Source organism: Pelodiscus sinensis, chromosome 18 (assembly GCF_049634645.1).
Source record: "Pelodiscus sinensis isolate JC-2024 chromosome 18, ASM4963464v1, whole genome shotgun sequence".
Taxonomy (NCBI): Eukaryota; Metazoa; Chordata; order Testudines; family Trionychidae; genus Pelodiscus; species Pelodiscus sinensis.
Genome location: NC_134728.1, coordinates 27,220,780 through 27,244,085, shown reverse-complemented (window position 1 = coordinate 27,244,085; position 23,306 = coordinate 27,220,780). Strand labels below are relative to the sequence as shown.

The 23,306-nt window shown below is 46.7% G+C and overlaps 1 protein-coding gene across 6 annotated transcripts in view; it reads right to left on the bottom strand.

Annotated features, from left to right (window-relative positions):
• The window catches only part of ARHGAP40 (Rho GTPase activating protein 40), a 91,465-nt gene that overhangs the window by 22,095 nt on the left and 46,064 nt on the right, over window positions 1–23,306 (bottom strand). For 5 of the 6 annotated variants that reach the window (XM_075901341.1, XM_075901342.1, XM_025181639.2 and 2 more), the window contains exons 2-3: window positions 15,116–15,312; window positions 5,263–5,483 (exon numbers count right to left, since the gene is read on the bottom strand). In XM_075901341.1, coding sequence (XP_075757456.1) covers window positions 5,263–5,483; window positions 15,116–15,296 — 402 coding nt within the window. In that variant the 5' untranslated portion in view covers window positions 15,297–15,312. Of the gene's footprint in view, window positions 1–5,262; window positions 5,484–15,115; window positions 15,313–15,631; window positions 16,299–23,306 lie in introns of those variants that run through there. The other variant, XM_025181640.2, reaches the window with a different exon arrangement.

Sequence of the window (23,306 nt, the reverse complement as noted above, 5' to 3'; positions counted from 1 at the left end):
GCCCAGGGTGGCCCGGCTGAGGGGCGCACTACTCAGCGCCACAGTGGGAGGAGCCGGGGGGGCAGTGACATACCCGGCCCCGCATCCTGGCCGTGTATGTCACCGACCCACCCCCCTTCCCATCCCACCAGGGCTCAGCTGAGCGGCGCAGTGCCAGCACCACTCAGCTGGGCCGCGGCGGGGAAGCAAGTGGAGCTCCCACCGGGGCTAGGGTTGCCAGGTGTCCGGTTTTCTACCGGACAGTCCGGTATTTGCACCGTCTGGCCAGTAGAAAAATTCAGAAAATACCAGACATGTGCAATGTCCGGTATTGTGTGACTTTCCGGCTGGGCCCCGGAGGGAAGCCTGGCAGGGGCGGGGGAGCGACTGGGAGGCGGAGTGCGATTGGCTTTGGGAGCCCTGTGGTCAGGCGCAAGAGCCAGGTGGGGCGGGGGCCAGGACTCCCAGCCCCCCCCCACTGCTCCGCCCACCCGGCTTTTGCACTGGACCAGAGGCTCACGGTGCCCAGCTGAGAGCCTCTGGTTGCGAGCAGAAGCCAGGTGGGGGGAGTGGCTCCCAGCCCCGCCCCCACCAGAATTCTGCTGGCAAGTAAAGGGAACGCCTGCCGGGGGTGTGGCCAGAAGGACTCCAGCTGTGGCCAGTGGCTGCACGCCCTCCCCCCCCCCCCCCGCCATCAGTCTGCTTCCCACCTCTCTTCCTCTGTCCCCCCCCTTCCCATCCAGCCCCAACGCCCCCGATTCTCCCCCCAGCTCTGCTTCCCGCCCCCTCTTCCTAAAGGGAGCGCCTGCCGGGAGTGCGGCCAGAAGGACTCCGGCTGTGGCCAGTGGCTGCACGCCCTCCCCCCTTCCCCCGCCGCCATCAGTCTGCTTCCCGCCCCTCTTCCTCTGTCCCCCCCCCCTTCCCATCCAGCCCCAACGCCCCCGATTCTCCCCCCAGCTCTGCTTCCCGCCCCCTCTTCCTGCTGGCCAGCCCCATGGCCCCAGGATACTCCCCTCCCCCCAGCACTGCTTCCCGCCCCCCTTCCTCTGGGACCCCCCATCCTTCCTCCCCCCCCCCCCAGCTCTTCTTCCCACCCCCCTTCCGGCCAGCCCCGTCCCCCTTGGCACACTCACCTGAGAGCACTCAGCTGGGCCCTTGTGGGGGAGCAAGCAGTGGCAAGCAGCCGTTTGGGGTCCGCGCTCCCCCAGCTTGCCGTCGCTTGCTCCCCCAGCGGGGCCCAGCTGAGCAGCACAGTGCTTGGCCGAGCAGCCATGCAGAGAGGAGAAGGGGGGCGGGGCGCTGACGTACACGGCCGGGGGGGGGTGGCCGTGTACATTACAGACGTACAGACAATGGGCTACTATATCTCGAGCAATAAATGTGATTGATTAACCTTGTGTGTAAGTGGCCCAGTGTAGGGATGTTAAGGGCTAGTCGACTAGTCACTCCCCCGCCGCTTTGCTGCCTCTATCAGATAGACGCGGGGGGGGGGGGGGTATTTCAAAGCGGCAGCGCTGCAGGGAGCCCTGGATCAGCTGGAGTCCCCAGCTGAGCTCACGCTCTGTGTGGCGCTAAGCCCGGGATCAGCTGTGAGGTGGTGCCCCTTTGAAACGCTGTGGTGGCATTTCAAAGGAGCAGCGCCGCCCTCTCAACTAATAGAATAGTCGATGCAAAAACACATTGACTATTCAATTAGTGAAATACCCCATCCTTAACATCCTTAGCCCAGTCATCAAGCATGGAGCAAACGTTAGAGGCAGCAGGTTCTTTTCAGACCAGTGCGTCTATTCAATGAACAGCAATGCAACTGCACGCATGTGCATGGAAAAAAACCTGCTAGAAATGCAAGTCGTATTGATGACTAAAAATACTGCTTCAGAGTTGTACACAGGTGGTCAAGGTGGACTGCCAAAAACAGAGAAATGTCCCCCGCCAAAACAAAGAACTCAGAAGAAAAGGTCATCATGAAGCAAATTGCTGCTGATTTTCATCTATTGGATGTGAGTGGCCCCTTTATAAGCCCTGAACTTGAAGTCAACAGATGGACTTCCTTGATTTTTGCAGTCAATGGATCACTACAGCATGAACATACTCACTGAGCAGAATACTTTCCTTGAATCCAATGTGGCACCCAGATTTCACACTAAGAACAGTACAGAAAAAGGAGGAAACGTACATCCAAAGAGAAGCAGGGATATGGGCTAAGATCTCATCATAGGACCAGGAGCCAGGCTTTCATTTGTTACTCTTTGCTTCTTAGCATGATTCTCCTCCCCCCGGAGTGAGATAGTCCTGTGCTTAAGGCAGTGGGCTAAGCCTCAAGAGACCTGAGTTCAAGACTCAGGATGCAGTGCGCTTCTTTACACCTGTGGTAAAAATCAAATTACCTTGGTGTGCCTCAGCCACACAAAAAGGTACTGTGAGAGCACACGTTTGTGGAAGTACTAGGAAGAAAAGACATACTAGCGTATTTCTGTTTATATGGGGCTCCTATAATTGTTGGTGGGAAACCCACACTTGTATTGGAGGGCAGAAGTTGGCCCAACAATCAAGATGTTCAGCATTTAACTGGCCTGTTCCAAAGCCTATTGAAATCAATGGGACTTGGATCAGAGCCTGTAAATGGGTTCCGATCAACACATTTTACAACCCGCTTTAAGATTCCAGAGTATTAAACTAGGAAGAATTAAACATCGCAAATAAATGCATTGATTGCTGATGAATAACCTGAATTGGGGATCTGGTATTTCCTCCAAAATGGAGAAGAGCATTACAGAACTCAGAAAGGAAAAAAATTAATTTGCCTTTGTATTTTAAGTGCATATGATTTCAACTTCTCTTGCAATAAGAGGAAAATACACAGGGCTATGGAATTGTGGCCTTGGCAAGTCAATAAAGGAGGAACAAGTTTTCACACAGCTATCTTTAAAACATGCTTATTTGCTGTTTTCAGTTTTGCACAACCTATCCAGTACATTCTGCTAATGATTGGGCATCTTAAAACACATGAGAGCAAGGCTTTGAAGTCCAACAATACGGGGACCAAAAAAACATGAATAATTTCAATAGCTCTAACCAGAGCCTATAGAATGGTATTGAGGCATCTTACTTACAAACGTAAATAAGAAAACAGAATGTTCCATCTCATCAAGTTAAAAGCCATTTCAATAAGCAGAGAGAATCTTTGAATGTGCACACAATATACCGGGTATTTTAAAGCATGACGCTAGAGCTCAATTGCATGGATTATCAAAGGCAAATATTAGCCATGTATCAAATGTGCACAGGAGACTGATATTTATAAGCTTGGCAAATGCTTCAGGAGCAAAGGAAAATGGAGTTATTTCAGAAGAGTTAATGGGATCACATGGCATTTGTGCTGATAAATCAAAACTAAAACATTCAGCATCAAATTTTCAGAGAGGCCATTAAATTGGACCTCTGGGCACAAATAGTTACTGTAGTTCCACATACGGTAACCAGACATCCTGATATTAGGGGGCTTTGTCTTAGATATGAAATGTTACCCTTTCACCTCCCAAAAAAAATTAAGAAGTGCCCCAATTTTTCAGACTTGTTACCTAATCATCCTAGCTGCATAGGCAAAATGGCTCTGTGCTGTCACCTACTTTTGCACAAACAAGAACAAGCTGCATTTACATGGCATCATTCACAATATCTCCATCCTCCATGTGAGTAAGCAGATGTGAAGGACTAGTTGACTATCCCATAAGCAAATGCTTATGGGATAATCGACAGGATAGTCCACTTGGTCACTTCGCCCCCCTCCCCCTCCGTTGCTGCCTCGATCAGATAGAGGCAGCAAGGGAGGGGAGAAAAGGGGGATACTTCAAGCCGCAGCGCCACACAGAGCCTGGGGTCAGCTGCTTCATGTGGCACTGTTGCTTTGAATGCTGCGGGGAGCCCGGCATCAGGCTCCTCGTGGCATCTCAAAGTGGCAGTGCTGCTCAAGCCTGGGATCAGCTGGCGACTTCCTAGCTGATCCCAGGCTCAGCATGGCACTACTGCTTTGATACACCGCCGAGGCGTTTCAAAGCGGCAGCGCTGCAGGGGAATCCACAGCTGACCCTGGGCTTCGGGGCTTTCGCCTTTGAAGTGTAGCAACAGCCCTAGGGCTGCTGTTACACTTCAAAGACAGAGGCACCCTATCGACTAATTGAATAGTCAATGCAAAAATGCACTGACTATTTGATTAGTCAGTTACACGATATTAACATGCTTAGGTAGAATTATCTCAACCTATGAACACCGGAATGGGCTCATTGTGTATAAATGAGTATTGCAGGTTTTTAAAAGGCATCAGGTGGAAAGGAAGGAAACGGGCAACTTCTATTGGTAAGCTCCCTGGGTGAACTCACTAGCAAGTCCACTTTCCTGGGCTCAAAATAAGGTGGCTTTAAGGAACGTGCTGTCCTTACTAAAGCTTTTTTAAACCAACTGGACTACCAAGTCGCTGAAGGCAAATTAAATTGGAAGCGGAGCAGTTAATCCAAATGTTCTACATTAATGGGACTAAGTTCAGGAACATATTAAATGGAGCCTATATTATGATCCATTTCCTCCCTCCTGACTAGGCACTGGCCTCCAATTCTACAGCAAATTGTGAATTCTGCTACCTTTGCCCTACCCTTTGTGACCATGAGGTCAACTCAGTCTCCAGAGAGCTCAGAGGTTATGTACTTTTAAGCAGCAGGGTCATGATCCCAGCTGAAATCTGTAAGTGATTGCAGAATACAAATAAAATACTAATGTTGTCATGAGTCTTACACAGAACATGTCATGCGTTAAGATCTGGCCAACACACTTGACAACAAGAAGTCACTGATGCTGCAGGCTGTGGAAAGCGGCTTTTATTCCAGCACATTGCCAACAAGTATCCAGGGTCACAATGTCCTTTGTGGTAGGGATCTTTAACCAAGATACTCGTTAGCAGTCTGCAGGAAAGCTATGGATGCTTAAACAGCACCTAAAAATTTGTGGGAAAACTTGTGTTGCTGCTGCTCATGCCGTTTGTGGTCTGTGGCTACAGACTTGTCTTCAGGCTTACAGAGCAACCATTCTGCTACCTTTCACTAGCCCTATATATTGACTAGTGAAGCTTCTTAGTTTCTATAGCACTGTTTTACTGCAAACCTGAAGCATAAACTCTGCAAGTTCCGCTTACACTCAAAGGTGAAATGCTGCTAGTTCCTCTAGAGCCAGAAAGCCACAGCAGTTGCTACAACACATGGAAATATTCTGAAAGTCAGTAAATCAATATACCTCAGAGTTGACCACCCCAAAAACGTCTCTGACGTCACGCACTGGTGGTTTGTTCTTTTTCCGCCGTGACCGGGAGTAAGTATCCAGCCTTCGCTGCACGGCCGCAGCCTGGGTCTTAGTCAAGGTGGAGAGCAGCACTATATTATCATGGTCAGAGGTGTGGTCCCCAATTAGGTCTGAGAGACCGGCATCCTGTAGCCACTCCGCTTCGGCTTCTCCCTCTGCAAGGCATGGGATGAGGAGAAAAGCAATGTCTGTGAGAAAGCGAGGTAGCATTGCAAACTAACAGACACGGTCGGGACAAAGCAGGGCTAGAAAGACAGACTTGCCAAGAACCCCAACAGCTCACTTCATTTGGATCCCTCAAGGATCGCTTCTCTTGAACTACCATTTATTAAACCTACAGGGCTTTGAGCCACACCCCTGGGTTGGGGACGGAACCAAGTCACAGCAACTCAATGGGCATCAGGAGAGACTATGCCTGATCAAAGTACAATCCTGCCCCTCCCCCTTGTCAACTAAGGTGGGGGGGGGTGGAAGAGGGAGGGGAGGAGGGGGACACACAACATTGCAAAAGCTTCAGCCTAAACTCCTCTCTGCAGCTGGACAACTCCACTGAACAGCAGGGAGGCACCGTTTATCCTCTTCCCCTACTGAGGGCCAATCTTTACACTCCGGCGGTGCGAGAAATTATGGCTGAAACCTGTGCAGGCTTTGAGTGTAAGCAGGGCCAGCCTGAGCCCTTTTGGCACCCTGGGCCAGGCACACGGCGCCACCCCCGGGCGCACGGTGCATGTGCAAGCCCACCCATGGGGCACGGGCCCACCTCCCCAGGGAGCGCAGCGCATGCGCACAAGGGCAGATGAGGATTTTGTGGGGCCCAGAGCAGCACAATTTCGCAGAGCCCCCCCTTTGACATGGTGCATGCACAGTGCTTCTTGAAGCGCGTGGTCCGGGGCGGCCGCCCTGCTCGCCCCGCCCTATATCCGCCCCTTCCCGCGCGGGGCGGCCACGGCTGCTGGCGCACAGCCTGAGGCCCACCCCTGGGGCACACAGTGCATGCGCTACCCAGCCCGGCCCAGCCAGCGCTGCTGGCACACATGCTGGGCCATGCAGGGCCCCGCGGGCATGGAAGCAAGGGCGCTGCTGGCCGGCACCGTAGGGCCAGCGCTGCGGGAGCCGGGCGCGTGGCGCCAGCTGTAAGGGACTCCGCGTGCCCTTACAGCTGCCATCAAGAAACCCCCCCCCCCCATCGATTGGCGCCCCGGGCAGCTGCCTGGCTCGCCCATGTCTCAGTCCAGCCCCAGGTGTAAGGGAGGAAAATTGTGCTCTCCCATTCCTTGGCACTGCTGCCAACCACAATCTGGCCTCCGAGGAATTTCTGGGCATAATTCTGTCCTGGCCTAAGATAGAACACTGCTCAGTGATTTGAGTTCATTCGGCACCAGTTCACTCCACTGACCACTCCTGAGAAAAAACAAAGTTATTTACTTTTGTAACTCTGGCTTTTTGAGACGTGTTGCTTATGTCCATTCCACATAGGCGCGCATTGCGTGCATGCGTGGTTGGACGTTTTCTCCCTTAACAGTACCCGTTGGGCCAGTAGGGGAGCCCCCTGGCATGGCGCTGGTATATCAGCTAATATATACCCCTGCTGGCCTTCTACCCTGTTGGTTCCTTCTTACTAGACTATGCTGAAGAAGGGGAGGTGGGCGGGATTTGGAATGGACACGAGCAACACATCTCAAAGAGCAACAGTGATGAACCATTTTTTCTTCGAGTGACTGCTCATGTCCATTCCATGTAAGTGACTCCAAAGCAGAAACCCTAGGAAGCAGGGTCGGATTTTAACCTTTAACCAAGCAGAGGACAGCCCTACTCAGGACTGCATCTTCTCATGCCTTATGGCCCAGTACACAGTGATCAACAAAAGCGTGAACCAAAGACCACGTGGAAGCCCTGCAGGTGATCAGTTTCTAGCAGCATGCCCAAGTATCTGTTCTAGGACCGATTTTGTTCAACATTTTTATTAATGACTGGATGAGGGGATGGATTGCACCCTCAGCAAGTTTGCAGATGACACTAAGCTAGAGGGAGAGGTAGATAAATTGGAGAGCAGGGATAGGGTCCAGAGTGATCTAGACAAATTGGAGGACTGGGCCAAAAGAAATCTGATGAGGTTCAACAACGACAAGTTTAGTGTCCTGCACTTGGGACAGAAGAATCCCAACCATTGTTACAGGCTGGGGACTGAATGGTTAAGTAGCAGTTCTGCAGAAAAGGACGTGGGGGTTACAGTGGATGAGAAGCTAGATACAAGTCAACAGTGTGACCTTGTAGCCAAAGCGGCTAATGGCATATTAGGTTGCATTAGAAGGAGCATTGCCAGCAGATCTGGGGAGGCCACATCTGGAGTATTGTGTCCAGTTCTGGCCCCCCCCCCCCAATATAGAAAAGACATGGACACCTTGGAGAGGGTCCAGCAGAGGGCGACCAAAATGATTAGGGGGCTGGAGCGCATGACCTAGGAGGAGAGACTGAAGGATTTGTGTTTGTTAGATCTACAGAAGAGATGAATGAGGAGGGATTTGATAGCAGCTTTCAACTTTCTGAAGGTAGATGCCAAAGAGGATGGAGAAAGGCTGTTCACAGTAGACTGCCACAGGGTCCCCACAGGGCATTGGCTTCTGGCACTTCTCACAAGGCTTGAAGCCTTAGGAGTCGGGCTTGCCCTACCCGATGCACCCTGACCAGAAGCGAGCCCCACGCCTGGGTGCTTAATACTAAGTACAACACTTAACAGCTACTAAAAACCTAGATAAGAACAATGAATTTTAAACTTTTAAACTAGCTACCATAACAAGAAGAACGACTAAGTGGTGCTTGCAGAGCAAGAGCAAAGGCATGTTCCAAATACCTTCAGGAGCCATGGAAGGAACGGAGGGGGTGGAGGGCCAGCACACAGGGGTTATATATTAGCCGAAATACCAATGCCACTCCAGAGGGCTCCCCAACAGATACTGCTATGAGAAAACTTCTGACAACATATTCACCCCTACACAGAATGGGCACGAGCAATCACTCAAAGAAGAACAATCTGTTAGAAAGCACTACACCCAATAGTCCCATTTAGACTTTTATGCTCTTTTTGCTCCTTTAAATAATTTTACCCCAGAATATGTTCAGACTGCGATTGGATTCAATTTTATCTTTATTTAATCTCTTACGCCCTGTTATCTTGGTGCTGTAATGTTATTCTTACACCACCACTGTTTATTTGCCATTACATTTTAAGTTGGCTCAAACACCTCTGCAATATTTCTACATGCAGGTAGAATAAAGTTATGTATTTAAATTTAAACTGTATCTATTTTTTAAAAATAGTACTATAGTCAAAGCATGTTATAGGGGATGCTCTCAGAAGTCAGGATATGCCAATATACGGATGTCTGCAAAAACTTAACACTCTCCCCCGGCAAACAAATCAAGTCTGAGAACAGGATGCTTTCCTCCCTAGCTCATTTGGTGTGCAGGTCAGACAATGCTGAGTGAACAGAAGATAAAAACAAAAGGGAATTCTGTAACCTAAGAATTACCACTCTGGGTCAGACCAAAAGTCAATCTAGCCTGGCATCTTGTTTTCTGACAGTGGCCAATGCCAGGTGCCCCAGAGGGAGGGAACAGAAAAGGGAATCCAGGTGATCCATCTCCTGTCACCCATTTCCAGACAGAGGCTAGGCGCACCATTCCTGTCCATCCTGGTTAATCAGTCATTGAGGGACGTTTTCTCCATGAATTCATCTAGTTCTTCTCTGCACCCTGTTAGAGCCCTGGCCTTCACAATATCCTCTGGCAAGGACATAAACCCCTTCCTCTCAGGAAATAGCCAAGATATTTATCACTTGTGCCAGCATTTTGGGGAGTGCCTCATCTGTGCATAGCCCTCCAAGTTGCTTTCTGTTAGAGTTTTCATTATTAAGTGTTTGCTAAGCTCCAACAACATGCCCTAAGACAGTGGTCCCCAACGCGGTGCCCGTGGGCGCCAAAGTGCCCGCCGGGGCATTTGGGCACGCCCACCTACAACCTGGGCCGACCCCGCCCCCAGCACGCAGCGCATGGGAGGCGCCGGCCCCAGACGCGCAACATGCACCGGTGCATATGCGGGCGCTCGGGCGCATGGCGCTCGAGCAGCACCGGTGCCGGCCCCAGCCCCGGGCCCACGGGACAAGGCACTCGGGCGGCTCCAGCCCCGGCCCTGGGGCACATGCCGGCGCACGGTACAAGGGCATCCCTATGCCCTGGCGTGTCCCCAGATGCGCGGCCTCACCCCCCGGGCGCCCGGCGCGTGAGTGGCCCCGCCCCCCACGCGCCCGGGAGCCTCTAAAGGTTGGGGACCACTGCCCTAAGACACGGTCTATTGCCTCAGCAGTACTTCAAACTGCAGCCTAGAATCCAAACTCTGCACCTCCAGATCTGCAAAAGCCATTCTGCACTCTCCTGGGCTCCACAAAGCTTAAGAGCTCATGCTACAGAGCCACCTTGTGGGCTGCACTGACTGCAAGGAGAAATCATTCAAAAAAGAATGAAAGAGCTTAGTGGGAAATGTATAGATTTCTAACCCAGAAGGGACTGTTAGATCGAAGCTGACTTCCTGAATAACAAGGCGACAGAACTTCACCCAGTTACCTCTGCATTGAGCCATATAATTTGCTTAAGACTAAAGGTCGCCTGCCTTGAAGACATCGAAAGATGGAAAATCCATCACGTCCCATGGTAATTTATTCCAATGGTTAATCACTAGCACGGTTAAAAATGTGTGCCTTAATTCTAGTTCGAATCTGTCCGGTTTCAGTTTCCATTCATTGGTTCTTGTTATGTCCTTTTCCCACTACGGAATACTCTGGTACCCAGCATTTTCTCTTTGCATAGCCATTTATACATCATAGTTGAGTCCTCTCAATGAACTTTTTGGTTAGCTAAACCGATTGAGCTTACGTGCCTCACTTCAATGGCATTTTCTTCAGCCTTAGATCATTTCTGTGGCTTTTTTTCCTTTATCCTCCCAATTTTTTTCTGAATCTTTTACAAAAATGTATACACCAAATCAGTATCAGTCTCACCACTTGCCACATGTAGAATTTAAATCACCTCCTTGGTCCTATTCACGACCAATAATTTAATTAGCTCTTTTTGCCACTGTGACCCCTAGATCCTTTTCAGAGTCTCTGCTTTTCAGGATACAGTATGGACTGTATGTTCCTAGTTTTAAAGGCAATCAATTGCAGACCATTCTGTTTGATCACTTGGTAAGTTGGGGCCATTCATATTGCTTAGGATGAATGTCCTGTCACCACTATTTACCACTTCTCCAAATCTTTGGATCATCCACAAGCTTTATCAGCATTGATTTTATATTTCCAGATCATTTATATAAAAATTTTTTCAAGAGCATTATGCTTGGTACCAATTCTACTGACAAGCCAATAGAAATACCCCCATTCATATGTTCACTTTTAGACTGCCTAATAAAGCAAACTACATGTAATCTATGGGTTAGTTATCCTGGCTGTTCACTACAGCCATTTCCCCCCTCCCTTGCCCTTTTTCAAAAGGCACCAATTCACAAGAAATAAAGGAAATAAAAAGTCGCCTCCTTGTAAGACGACACCTTTTCTCAATTTGTGCATATTTGAACAAATGCAACCCTAGCATATCCAGAAACATGCGGGTGTACAGCATTTCACAAAAGAAGATCAGATATCCATGCACATCTAAATCCAATTTGGAAACCCAAGGACTCATCTGAACAGGCCAGGTGATACCACTGCAACTGAGGAGACTGTTTGGAAATTTGGCAATTTGCACCTACAGTTCCTGATCTTAGGCAAATAAAGCTTCCATAATGATTTACATCAGCAATGGGCAACTTACCGTAGTGATTGGGCCACAAGATTGTCATAATCAAGATGGTCTCCTGAGATAGAGTAATTTTACTAACTGCACTTGAGTACCTAGAATTTGCAGGGTGTGCTGTAGCAGTGCTTTGATTGGATGCCAGACTGCTGGCACTAAACATTAAAAAGGCCGTAGAGCAGTTTTTAAACTAAGAGATGGGGGAAAGCCGATTGGTGTGGAGATGCACGTAAATCAGATGGAGACTTCTCTTAGAGGAGAATCCATTGATAGAGACTCTCTAAGCTGTAGTCAGAAAGAGGAGCGGAGAGAACAAACCATGGGCCAGAGCTGACAAACAACCGCATATAAAGGAATCCAATGCATCCGGGAAGGGCAGACAAATAACCAGTGGCAAATTTTGAAGTGCTTCTACGCAAATGCCAGGAGTCTGACTAATAAGATGAGTGAACTAGAGTACCTCGTATTAAAGGAGGAGATTGACATAATAGGCATCACTGAAACCTGGTGGAATGAGGAAAATCTGTGGGACACAATCATACCGGGATATAAAATATATAGAAAGGATAGAGCAGGCTGGGTGGGTGGCGGAGTGGCACTGTATGTGAAAGATAATGTAGAATCAAATGAAATAAAAATATTAAATGAATCAACACGTTCCATAGAATCGCTATGGATAGTAATTCCATGCTCCAATAATAAGAAATTAGCAGTAGGGATATATTTCCGACCACCTGACCAGGACAGCGATACTGACATTGAAATGCTGAGGGAGATTAGAGAGGCTACCAAAATAAAGAACTCTATAATAATGGGGGGGGGGGGGTTTAATTACCCCCATATTGACTGGATACATGTCACCTCAGGAAGAGAAGCAGAGATAAAATTTCTCAATGGCTTAAATGACTGCTTCTTGGAGCAGCTGGTGCAGGAACCCACAAGGGGAGAGGCAATTCTCGATTTAGTCCTGAGTGATCAGGTCCAGGATATAACCGTTACAGGACCGCTTGGGAATAGTGACCATAATATAACAACATTTAACATTCCTGTGGTGGGAAGAACACCTCAGCAGTCCAGCAGCCTGGCATTTAATTTCAAAAAAGGGAATTACACAAAAATGAGGTGGTTAGTTAAGCGGAAATTAAAAGCCACAAGGACTAGAGCCAAATCCCTGCAAGCTATATGGAAACTTTTTAAAGACACCATAATAGAGGCCCAACTTAAAGGTATACCCCAAATTAAAAAACATAGCAAGAGACCTAAAAGAGTCACCGTGGCTTAACCACCATGTAAAAGAAGCAGTGAGGGACAAAAAGGCATCTTTTAAGAAGTGGAAGTCCAATCCTAGTGAGATAAATAGAAAGGAACATAAACACTGTCAAATCAAGTGTAAAAATGTAACAAGAAAAGCAAAAAAAGATTTTGAGGAACAGCTAGCCAAAAACTCAAAAAGAAATAACGAAATGTTTTTTAAGTACATTAGAAGCAGGAAGCCTGCTAAAAAACCTGTGGGTCTCCTAGACAATCGAGCTATAAAAGGAGCAATCAAGGACGATAAAGCCATTGTGGATAAACTAATGATTTCTTTGTTTCAGTCTTCACGGCTGAGGACATTAGGGAGATTCCCAAATCTGCACCATCGTTTGTGGGTGATGAATCTGAGGAACTGTCCCGAATTGAAGTATCATTGGAGGAGGTTTTGGAAAAAAATAGAAAAACTTAATGTTAACAAATCTCCGGGACCGGATGGCATTCATCCAAGGGTTCTAAAAGAACTCAAATGGGAAATTGCTGAACTATTATCTGTGGTTTGTAACCTATCCTTTAAATCGGGTTCCGTAACCTAATGAATGGAAGGTAGCCAACATGACACCAATATTTAAAAAGGGCTCTAGAGGCGACCCTGGCAATTACAGACTGGTAAGTCTAACTTCAGTACTGGGCAAATTAGTCGAAACAATAATAACGAATAAAATTGTGAGGCATGTAGAAGAACATAATTTGTTGGACAAAAGTCAGCATGGTTTCTGTAAAGGGAAATCCTGTCTCTCTAATCTATTAGAGTTCTTTGAAGGAGTTAACAAACATGCGGACAAGGGGGATCCAGTAGATATAGTATACTTGGATTTTCAGAAAGCCTTTGACAAGGTCCCTCACCAAAGGCTCTGGTGTAAATTACATTGTCATGGGATAAGAGGGAAGGTCCTTTCATAGATTGAGAAATGGTTAAAAGACAGGAAACAAAGGGTAGGAATAAATAGTAAATTTTCAGAATGGAGAGGGGTAACTAGTGGTGTCCCCCCAAGGGTCAGTCCTGGGACCAATCCTGTTTAACTTATTCTTAAATGATCTGGAGAAAAGGGTAAGCAGTGAGGTGGTAAAGTTTGTGGATGATACCAAACTGTTTAGGATAGTCAAGACAGAAGCAGACTGTGAGGGACTTCAAAAAGATCTCACCAAACCGAGTGACTGGGCAACAAAATGGCAAATGAAATTTAATGTGGATAAATGTAAAGTAATGCACATCGGGAAAAATAACCCCAACTATACTTACAGCATGATGGGGGCTAATTTGGCTACAACAAATCAGGAAAGATCTTGGAGTTATCGTGGATAGTTCTCTGAAAACTTCCACACAGTGTGCAGCGGTGGTCAAAAAGGCAAATAGGATGCTAGGAATTATTAAGAAAGGGATAGAAAATAAGACACAGAACATGGTACTGCCTTTGTATAAAACTATTCACATCTTGAATACTGTGTACAGATGTGGTCTCCTCACCTCAAAAAAGGTATTTTGGCCGTGGAAAGGGTTCAGAAAAGGGCAACTAAAATGATTAGGGGTTTGGAACGGGTCCCATATGAGGAGAGGTTAAAGCGACTGGGACTCTTCAGTTTAGAAAAGAGGAGACTGAGGGGGGATATGATAGAGGTCTATAAAATCATGAGTGGTGTGGAGAGGGCCGATAAAGAAAAGTTATGTATTAGTTCCCATAATAGAAGAACTAGAGGACACCAAATGAAATTAATGGGTAGCAAGTTTAAAACTAATACAAGAAATTTCTTCTTCACACAGCATGTAGTCAACCTGTGGAACTCCTTGCCAGAGGAGGCTGTGAAGGCTAGGACTATAACAGAGTTTAAAGAGAAGCTAGATAATTTCATGGAGGTTAGGTCCATAAAAGGCTATTAGCCAGGGGCTAGAAATGGTGTCCCTGGCCTCTGTTTGTCAGAGGCTGGAGAAGGATGGCAGGAGACAAATCGCTTGATCATTGTCTTCGGTCCACCCTCTCTGGGGCACCTGGTGCTGGCCACTGTCGGCAGACAGGCTACTGGGCTAGATGGACCTTTGGTCTGACCCAGTACGGCAGTTCTTATGTAACGCACGGCTCTCTCAGTCTGTGTGTGCAATCAGCATGCACCTCCTTTCCCTTGCCCTTGCTTTATGTCTGTGTTACTAAAGTAATACTGGTAGGAAATAAGCTACATGGACAGAAGCCAGTGCAATCTGGCAACTCTGCGTTTGGGCAATGGTAAACAAAAGGTCTCACGGACCACATATTGAACTCCGCTGGGCCGCATGCAGCCTGTGGACTGCAGGTTGCCTACCACAGCTTCAATGCTCAGTGTAGATGAGGCCATGATGCACAATTCTTTTCACACCTCAGCATCTTTCACCCTTTCCCCCACCAAAATAGCTGCCTCTATCCTTTACTTGCACAAGAAAGCTGTAATAGAGTGATCATTTTAAGGTGTTTTTGGGGGGGGGGGGGGGATTTCCCCCGGTAAAATAATCAGAGTATGTATGTACTTAAATCACGGCGAAGCCTACATCCCAAGTTCAAAGTGATTCAAGTATGTAATTTCTGAAAAGTTTATCCAGTGAGATTTGTTCCTTGCCAATGACACCTTTTCCTCTCCACCTGTATTTCCAGCGACCTACCCTCTGGCGTTTTGACATCTGCAAGGTTGCACTCCTCTTGCTCAGCTTCAGTGCTCTGTTTGATATTCTCCACCTCCAGCCAAAAACTGTCCATTGACAAGCTGTCCAAAGAATCTGCTCTGGAATTCATGCACTCCAACAACGGCGGCTCCATAGAACGTTTCTGAGGAATCTGGCTCATGTTGCAAGGGCAATTTCTGGTGGGGAGATAGGAGGGAAATAAATTTAATGTCCTGATATCTGGGCTCAACTTTCATGCTTAGCGAGAATAAGTCAACACTTCATGATTAATGACTGAGACAACCAAATAAAGATAAGTGCTCGACGTCCTATTGTTTTTGTTTAGCGATAATAGCAGGTTGAAGGCTGGAAACAAGCTCATTAATTAGTCTAGCTACATGCAGTATGACGCGAGTGGAAGTAGCAACAATACAAGTTTCCTCAGATTGTCCTTCCAACAGCCTAGTATGGAACACCCTGTAGTATAAGTGAGGAGTAACAAAATCTCATACTCACTTGGTTCAGCTGAACTGTAGGCCTCCCTGAAGAAAGCTGCTGTCCTGTTCCAAAAGGGACCATTTCAGTACAAACTAGGTACCAGAGCAGGTCAGGAGAGTCCACACAGAAAAGTTAGAGCACAGGACTTGAGAGCTTTACAGATCACACCCCTCTGGTACTCTTTGCCACCTCCACATAGCCAGGCCTCAGTAGATAAGCCTCAGGAGACCAAACATGGACACCAGAATTACTCCTCAGTCACGTGGCGAGCAGCAGGTTGTTAGGGTTTAGGCAAAGAAACTTCATCTATTTTGACAATAGGTGATACTTGAGCATAGTGTCAGAAAGTGAGGATTCAAGAATTAACACTGCCACAGCTCTCAGAGGGTATGTCTACACTACAGCGCTAATTCGAACTAACTTAGTTCAAATTAGTGAATTCGAACTAAGCTAATTCGAATTAGCGCATCCAGACTTAAAAACTAGTTTGAATTAGCGTTTTGCTAATTCGAACTAGCATGTCCACATTGAGTGGACCCTGAACCGAGGTTAAGGATGGCTGGAAGCAGTGCTGGCAGGGCATAAGAGTAGGACTTAGAGCATGGAGCTGCTGTCTCAGGCTAGCCGAGGGCTGTGCTTAAAGCGACCCGAATCCCACCCAGGACAGACAGTTCTCAGGGGTTCCCCGCTTGCAAAGCAGTCCTGGCTTGGAGTGCCCTGAGTGCCCACACTCGGCACATCACAGCACTCGGCCATCAGCCCGGCTGCACTTGCCGCAGGCTGCCATCCATGGGGGGGGGGGTGTCAATCGGGGGGCTGCAGGAGAGCTTCCACCCTGAGGAGCCCACAGAGCCACCCCAGTCCTCCCCATCGGGGGCTCGTACCCCATTCCTCCCTCACCCCCTTCCACTTACCCCTTCCTGATGTACAAAATAAAGGACATGTGTGTTCAAAAATAGAAACTCTCTTTATTGAACAAAACTCAGGGAGACTGGGAAAAGGAGGTGGGAGAGGGGAAGAGAGAAGGTGGGAGAGGGGAGGGCAACTACAATGATCAGGGGGTTGGAACAGGTCCCATATGAAGAGAGGCTAAAGCGACTGGGACTTTTCAGCTTAGAAAAGAGGAGACTGAGGGAGGATATGATAGAGGTCTATAAAAGCACAAGTGGTGTGGAGAGGGTGCATAAAGAACAGTTCTTCATTAGTTCCCATAATAGAAGGACTAGAGGACACCAAATGAAATGAATGGGTAGCAGGCTTCAAACTAACAGAAAGTTGTTCTTCACAAAGCAAATAGTCAACCTGTGGAACTCCTTGCTGCAGGAGGCTGTGAAGGCTACAACTAGAACAGAGTTTAAAGAGAAGTGAGATAAAGTCATGGAGGTTGGGTCCATGGAGTGGTATTAGCCAGGGGGTAGGAATGGTGTCCCTGCCCAAAGTTTGTGGAAGGCTGGAGATGGATGGCACGAGACAAATGGCTTGGTCACTGTCTTTGGTCCATCCCCTCCTGGGTACCTAGGGTTGGCTGCTGTCGGCAGACAGGCTACTGGGCTAGATGGACCTTTGGTCTGACCCAGTATGGCCATTCTAAGCTCATAGCTCAGGGTTGGGGGGTCTCAGTGGACCACCTTGATTTTCATGCCAACCTGCTCCTGGGTGGCCAGGCTGGCAGCTCTCCTGCCCTAGATGGCCACTTTCCTGTGCCTAGTGCGGAGTTCGTGGACGAGGTCCACGATGTCTGCACTGGACCAGGGGAGTGCCCGCCTCTTGCGGTCCTGGCCAGGCTCCCGAGAGCCGCCAGCCTGGTCCTGGGAAGAGGCGGAGGGCTGGGGGGCATCGGGTGGCTGGCTCATGGCGTGCCAGGTGCAGGGTCTGCTGGCTGGGTGCTGGCAGGCTTGCACCTGGAACGGGCACCATAGCCAGCCCGTGCCCCTTTAAGGGCTCCGGGGCCAGGAGGGGGGCAGACGAGTTTCCCTGGTGATGCCCAGAGTGGCCACCAGGGCAAGCTGGGGAGGGCTAGCCTCCCACTAGTTTGAATTAAGGGGCTACACAGCCCTTAATTCGAACTAGTAAATTCGAACTAGGCTTAGTCCTCGTGGAATGAGGTTTACCTAGTTTGAACTAAGCGCTCCGCTAGTTCGAATTAAGTTTGAACTAGCGGAGCGCTAGTGTAGCGCCTATCAAAGTTAATTCGAACTAACGTCCGTTAGTTCAAATTAACTTTGTAGTGTAGACATACCCAGAGTGAGCAAGAACAGAGTATTAATGTTAAAATATTATTAGTGTTAAATTTTTTCACAGTATCAAGCTGTCAAAGCCAGTTACACAACCTGGATTCAGCCCCAGCCCTTAAGCCTGCCTGATTTCCATAGGCATTCCCAAACTTTCCAAGGAAAGAATGATTTTAGATTATTCCAGGTGCAGAATGCAAACTTTCCATAGTGCAGAGACATAACAAAGAATGAGTACCATTGATTTTAACACAAGCAATATAAACTGATCTCCATTAGCTAACTCTGCATTTCAGAGGGCTGTCATTAGCGCTACAGATGAAATGGTTCAGTGTTGCCAACTCTTGCAGTTTTATCACAAGTTTGTTTTTCCTTAAAGCGCAAGCTTCTGCAGTCACGCGATTAGATGTGATGAGACAGACATCTATCAGGATAATCTAGATGGTGTTTGGTGTTGTCATGAGGGCTCGGTACTGGACTTGATGACTTCTTGAGGTCTCTTCCAGTTCTAGTGTTCTAGGATTATGTGAGAAACTCAGTTTAAAAATATTTCTGGTTTCTTCCTGGGCAAGGAAAAAAGCCCTAAAGGCAAGTATGGTCTTTACCTCAACATATTTTTTGAAATCTCCGTGTTTAAGCCAAACATGACTTTTTAGGAATCAACTCATGGGGAGTTGTTGTTTTTTAAACATTTGGGAGTGTCACTACTGGTAGTTAGTGAGAGAAGTGCAGCAGCTACAATGTACAGAACAAATAGTGCATTGCTATGATTCCAGGAAAGAGAAGATCAAGATAGCAAAGCCCTATTAGGCCATCCAGCCATCCCCCCAGGAGTTTGTTTTCCCTTCCCAGTTGTAAATTTTATTACTCTGACGGTCTGAAAATAAGAGATAACGATGTCAACGTGTAGTCAACTACATGATTAACCGATAAGCCTGGGCTTCTTCTTGGTTAATCCTATTGATTATACATATTCCCTCTCCACCCGCCACCATAGGACGCTGGCACAGCCTCTGTCCGCAGGGAGCTCAGGCCCCCCACAGCCACCCTGCTGCCTCTGATACAGAGGCAGTAGCAAGGGTGGCAGAGAGCTTCCTGGGAGTGGGGCCACAAGCACTCTGGCTGCCCGTCCCACCTTCTGGGACTATCAAATGATTGTGTAACAGCTAAAATGTGATGCAGTTACACAATTATTGAATTAATCAGTATCTAACATCCCTAGTAAGCGATTAGCATTTCTATTTTTAGGAAATCCCCTAGAAGGGAGAGAAATGTTTATAAAAGGGTTCTGTAAGAGGAAACAAGTATATTGCAGTAGGAGCTGTGGAGATGAAGAAGAAGAAATGTTCTTCCCCATTGACTGAGTAGTTCTGCCTGGTATTCCCCTGCAACAATTCTAAAGGAAAGTAATGCTTGCCTCACTGATACAATCTTTTTCTCATTCTACTATGATCATAGGCTTCACCAGGAAGTAATTTTAGAACAACAAATGATAGCTCAAGTTCTTCCAAGTGGAATCAAGTTGGAGTTCGGAACACATCTATCTATATGCACACCACAGATATTAATATGTATGTGTGTACAAGTAATCACTTTTAAATACACACACACACCCCTCCACACACCCCACCTGACATGAATCTGCATTTGCTCCCCTTACAGAAAAATAAAGACATAAGGTGTACAAGAGAATGTGGACACATCGCCTTGCTTATCCTGTGAGAGACATTTACCCACATCCAGAGACAGCTCTTCACCTCTAAGTACAGAAGAATCTACAAACGTGCTAGCCATGCTATTAGCTAAACAGGAGATAAGCTAGTAAAGAAGTGAGAGGAAAGTAACAATATACAGCATACTAATTACACTAACAGCGATTGCAACCCCAATACCAGAAACGCAGAACATTCCTGTTTTCTGACCTATTTACACCTGATATGCAACTGGTGCTGCTGTTTTTCCTCACTTAATCTGGCCCACAGACATGAATGGGTTTCATTCCCACCAATGTGTGATGTTAGATCACAAAATATTTGGTGCAGGAGCCATATGCATTTGTCCAGCCCTTAGCATAATGAAACACTGATCCTTGATCAGGTGCTTTATTTAAAATACTTCTAGGACCACTATGGCTGTAGTACCTGTACTACAGCCATCTTTCATATATTAACTCTCAACTCCCTTCGAGGTTCAGAGTTGCTATTCTTTCCATTTTACCGAAGGAGAACTGAGGGAGAAGAAGTCTGTTGTGGTGGAGACATTTGTATTCAAGTCCCTAAATCCTCAGATTGGCATACGAGCCCCTGGACCACTCTTCCTCTCACACTCCTATAATGCAAAAAGCCCAATTGCTTGTCTAAACGGAAACCCATTTACATTTTCTTTTCATTTTCTAAAGGCTGTTTAAAGTTGCTTTCAAAATGCAACTGATGAGGCAGAACGCAAGTTAACTTCAGATTCCGGACACTTATAAAAGATTGTTGTTCACTGAAGGCACTGAGGACGGAACATTCAGTGACCCACGTGAGTAGGAGCAATTTAGATTGGAGGTGGCGATTGTATATTTCAAGCAATCATCAAGGCCAGCTAGACCTGAACAAAGAGTAGGTGGAATAACCAAGTTCACCCAAATGAACCGTTACTACAACAAAAAGTTGAACATTTAGAAAAGCTTTTTTTAAAATTAACTCGACAAAAGCAATTGGCTAGAAAATCAAGTTGTAACGTGCATAGCTTAAAAAACCTGAACAAACATGGCAACCCTAAATCTCCAAATACAATGGTGTAAGGATCAAAGCACTTCATTTACTGCACGTCATGCTTGCAGCATCATGGGCAGCTAAAAGTCCAATCCAAAACAGAAGTCATTGGCGCCTGTTGCTCATGTCTCCTCACTCTCCTCTCCATCCAATAATCTCGCTCCAGCCCCTCCAAGTTCTTGATGCAACTAAACTACCAAGTGCAGCCCATTGCTAGCTGCATCCTAAGTCCCTCTTACAAATAAATGTCTTTAAACCTGGACCTAAGTCACCCCCAAGATCTTGGAGCATCCATAAATGTTCCCAAACAGGAGATTCTTTGGAATGTATCCATTGTGCAGTCAGTGCCAATAACCAAGCCAATGAAGACATCTGTGTTTGAGATCAGTGATTAGACCTGGCAGTTCTGAATTTTGCTTTTTCAAGGACTTCTGTGTCAGGCACATTGGTTCTCCACATGTTATTTAAAATATAAAGATGACAGCAGGTGTGGGAGCCACGTAGCATTCTCATATTCCTGTTCTGGTGCTGCAAGGCTCACCACCATACAGCAACATGCTCAAAATGAACATCTCAAAGACCCATGTCTTGGCGTTTAAGTGCTTAGTCAGCTGACTGAATGTGAGCGGTAGCCCTTACAATGCAAGAGCTGAACTCATCATCTAGAGATCAGATGTCCAACGTAAGTAATCCTAGAAAGCAAAACTTGTACATAATTGCTAGCTTGGTACTAACAATTAAAACTTCTGATGCAAAAACATACAACATTGTCTTCTTTAGACAAGTGGCTAATCTGAATTTCTCACAAGCTAATGCAAAGCTATTACAAAGCTGATGGAGCTTCTCTCTCAGCACGTAGCAAGTGCTGACGCATTGACAAAAGTTCTATCGTGCTCTTAAATATGCCACATTGAAGAGTTTTCCCATCTGATCTTGTGTGGAGATCAACACCTGTGGTGCCAGATGAGAATGCTTTACAAAGCAGCAGAGGGATGAACATACCCAAAGAGGATTGGCATCCAAACACATTCCCATTTGGCACCAACATACTAGGTAGTTGAATTTGGGTGAGGTCCACAAAAGGAGGACTGAGAGGAAATCAATTCTAGATATCTGGAAAGGCCCTTTCCTGGTGACCATGTCAAAAGGCTTTGTAAGATCTATGAGGGTCAGAGTTGTTTTTATTTTGTTCTTGACACCCGCTGGCAAAGAGATCCACAGGTTGACAGCGCATTATGTGAAAAAGTACTTATCTTTATTTTAAATCTGATGCCTATTAATTTCATTGGGTAAACCTTGGTTAATGTGTTCTGTGAAGGTGTAAACAACACTTCCTTATTCACTGTCTCCATACCATTCACAATTTTATCAAAACTCCCCTTAGTAGTCTCTTTTCTAGGATGAACAACCAGAAATCTCTCCTCATAAGAAAGCTATTCCATACCCCTAATAACTTTTGTTGCTTCACTCGGTACATTTTTCAATTCTAACTTATGTAGGGTTTAGGTGATTTGGTTTGGTTTTTGAGTTAGGACAACTCAAACTGCATGCAGCGTTCAAAGTGTGGGCATAAAATGTAGCATATTTTCTGTCTTCCGATCCATCTTTTCCTAATAGGTTCCTAACATTGTTAGCATTTATGTCTGCTGCTGCACTGAGCAGATGTTTTCATGAACTATCCACAAAGACCCCAAGATCTTAGTGGATAATTTAGACCCCATCATTTTGTAAGCATAGCTGGGATTACGTTTTTCTGTGCTTTACTTTGCATTTATTCAACATTGAATTTAATCTCCCATTTTGCTGCTTAAACACTCGATTTAACAAGATCCCTTTGCAACTCTTGCAATCAACTTTGGACTCAACTATCTTGAGTAACTAGGGGGCTGTGCCCTCTGCTTAGTATGCTTGCCAACCCACACTTGCTTTTGCTTCTCTGAGAAAGCCCGTTGGTGACAGTATGATGTCATCAGATCATCAGCAGGAATAGTCTGTCATGTCATCTTGTATCTGTAAAATTTGAACAGTGAAATGGCAGTCTAAAAACTAACACACATAGATGGTAGGTATCATGAGCACAACCCGCTTCTTCAGATGACCGGAGTATTAGAAGTCCAGATCCAAGAATTAATAAGGAAAGGAGTGGGGAGGCGGGAGAGGAGGGGATAGAAGGAAAAAAAGGGGGGGGCGAGGAGGAGAAAAAAAAAGACAGTTCAAATAGTTACAAGAGGCTGATAAAAACAATTAGCACCTCCGTTGGTTGGTTGTTTAGTTAGTTAAGTCATTAGGATTCTTGCAATCACTCCAATCTCCTTTGTTAATACAGTGTTAGCAACCTTCCCGTCTCATGGTACATACCCCTCCTTCCCTTCTGCAGAGAAGCAATACACTGTGCCAACGTTTAAGCACATCCTATCCTTATATGTCTGTACTTCAGCAAGAAGGACTTGGTGTCCTTTGGAATCTCTGCGGATGTTCGGGAAAGGAGCACAGAATGCCACGCTGGTTGCCTAGTCAGCTTGTAGACAGAGTGAGGCGGACTAGCTCAAGCTTTCTAATGACCTGTGTCAGAGGAGGAAAATCTGCTGCTCTGATTCAGAGTATTGCTGGCACGTGCGCGTGCCCTCCCTGTCATTCACAGACTCAGCAGCCAAAACTCAACCAGAACAGACCCCAGGCTCTACATAGATGCTGGGGCCGTTA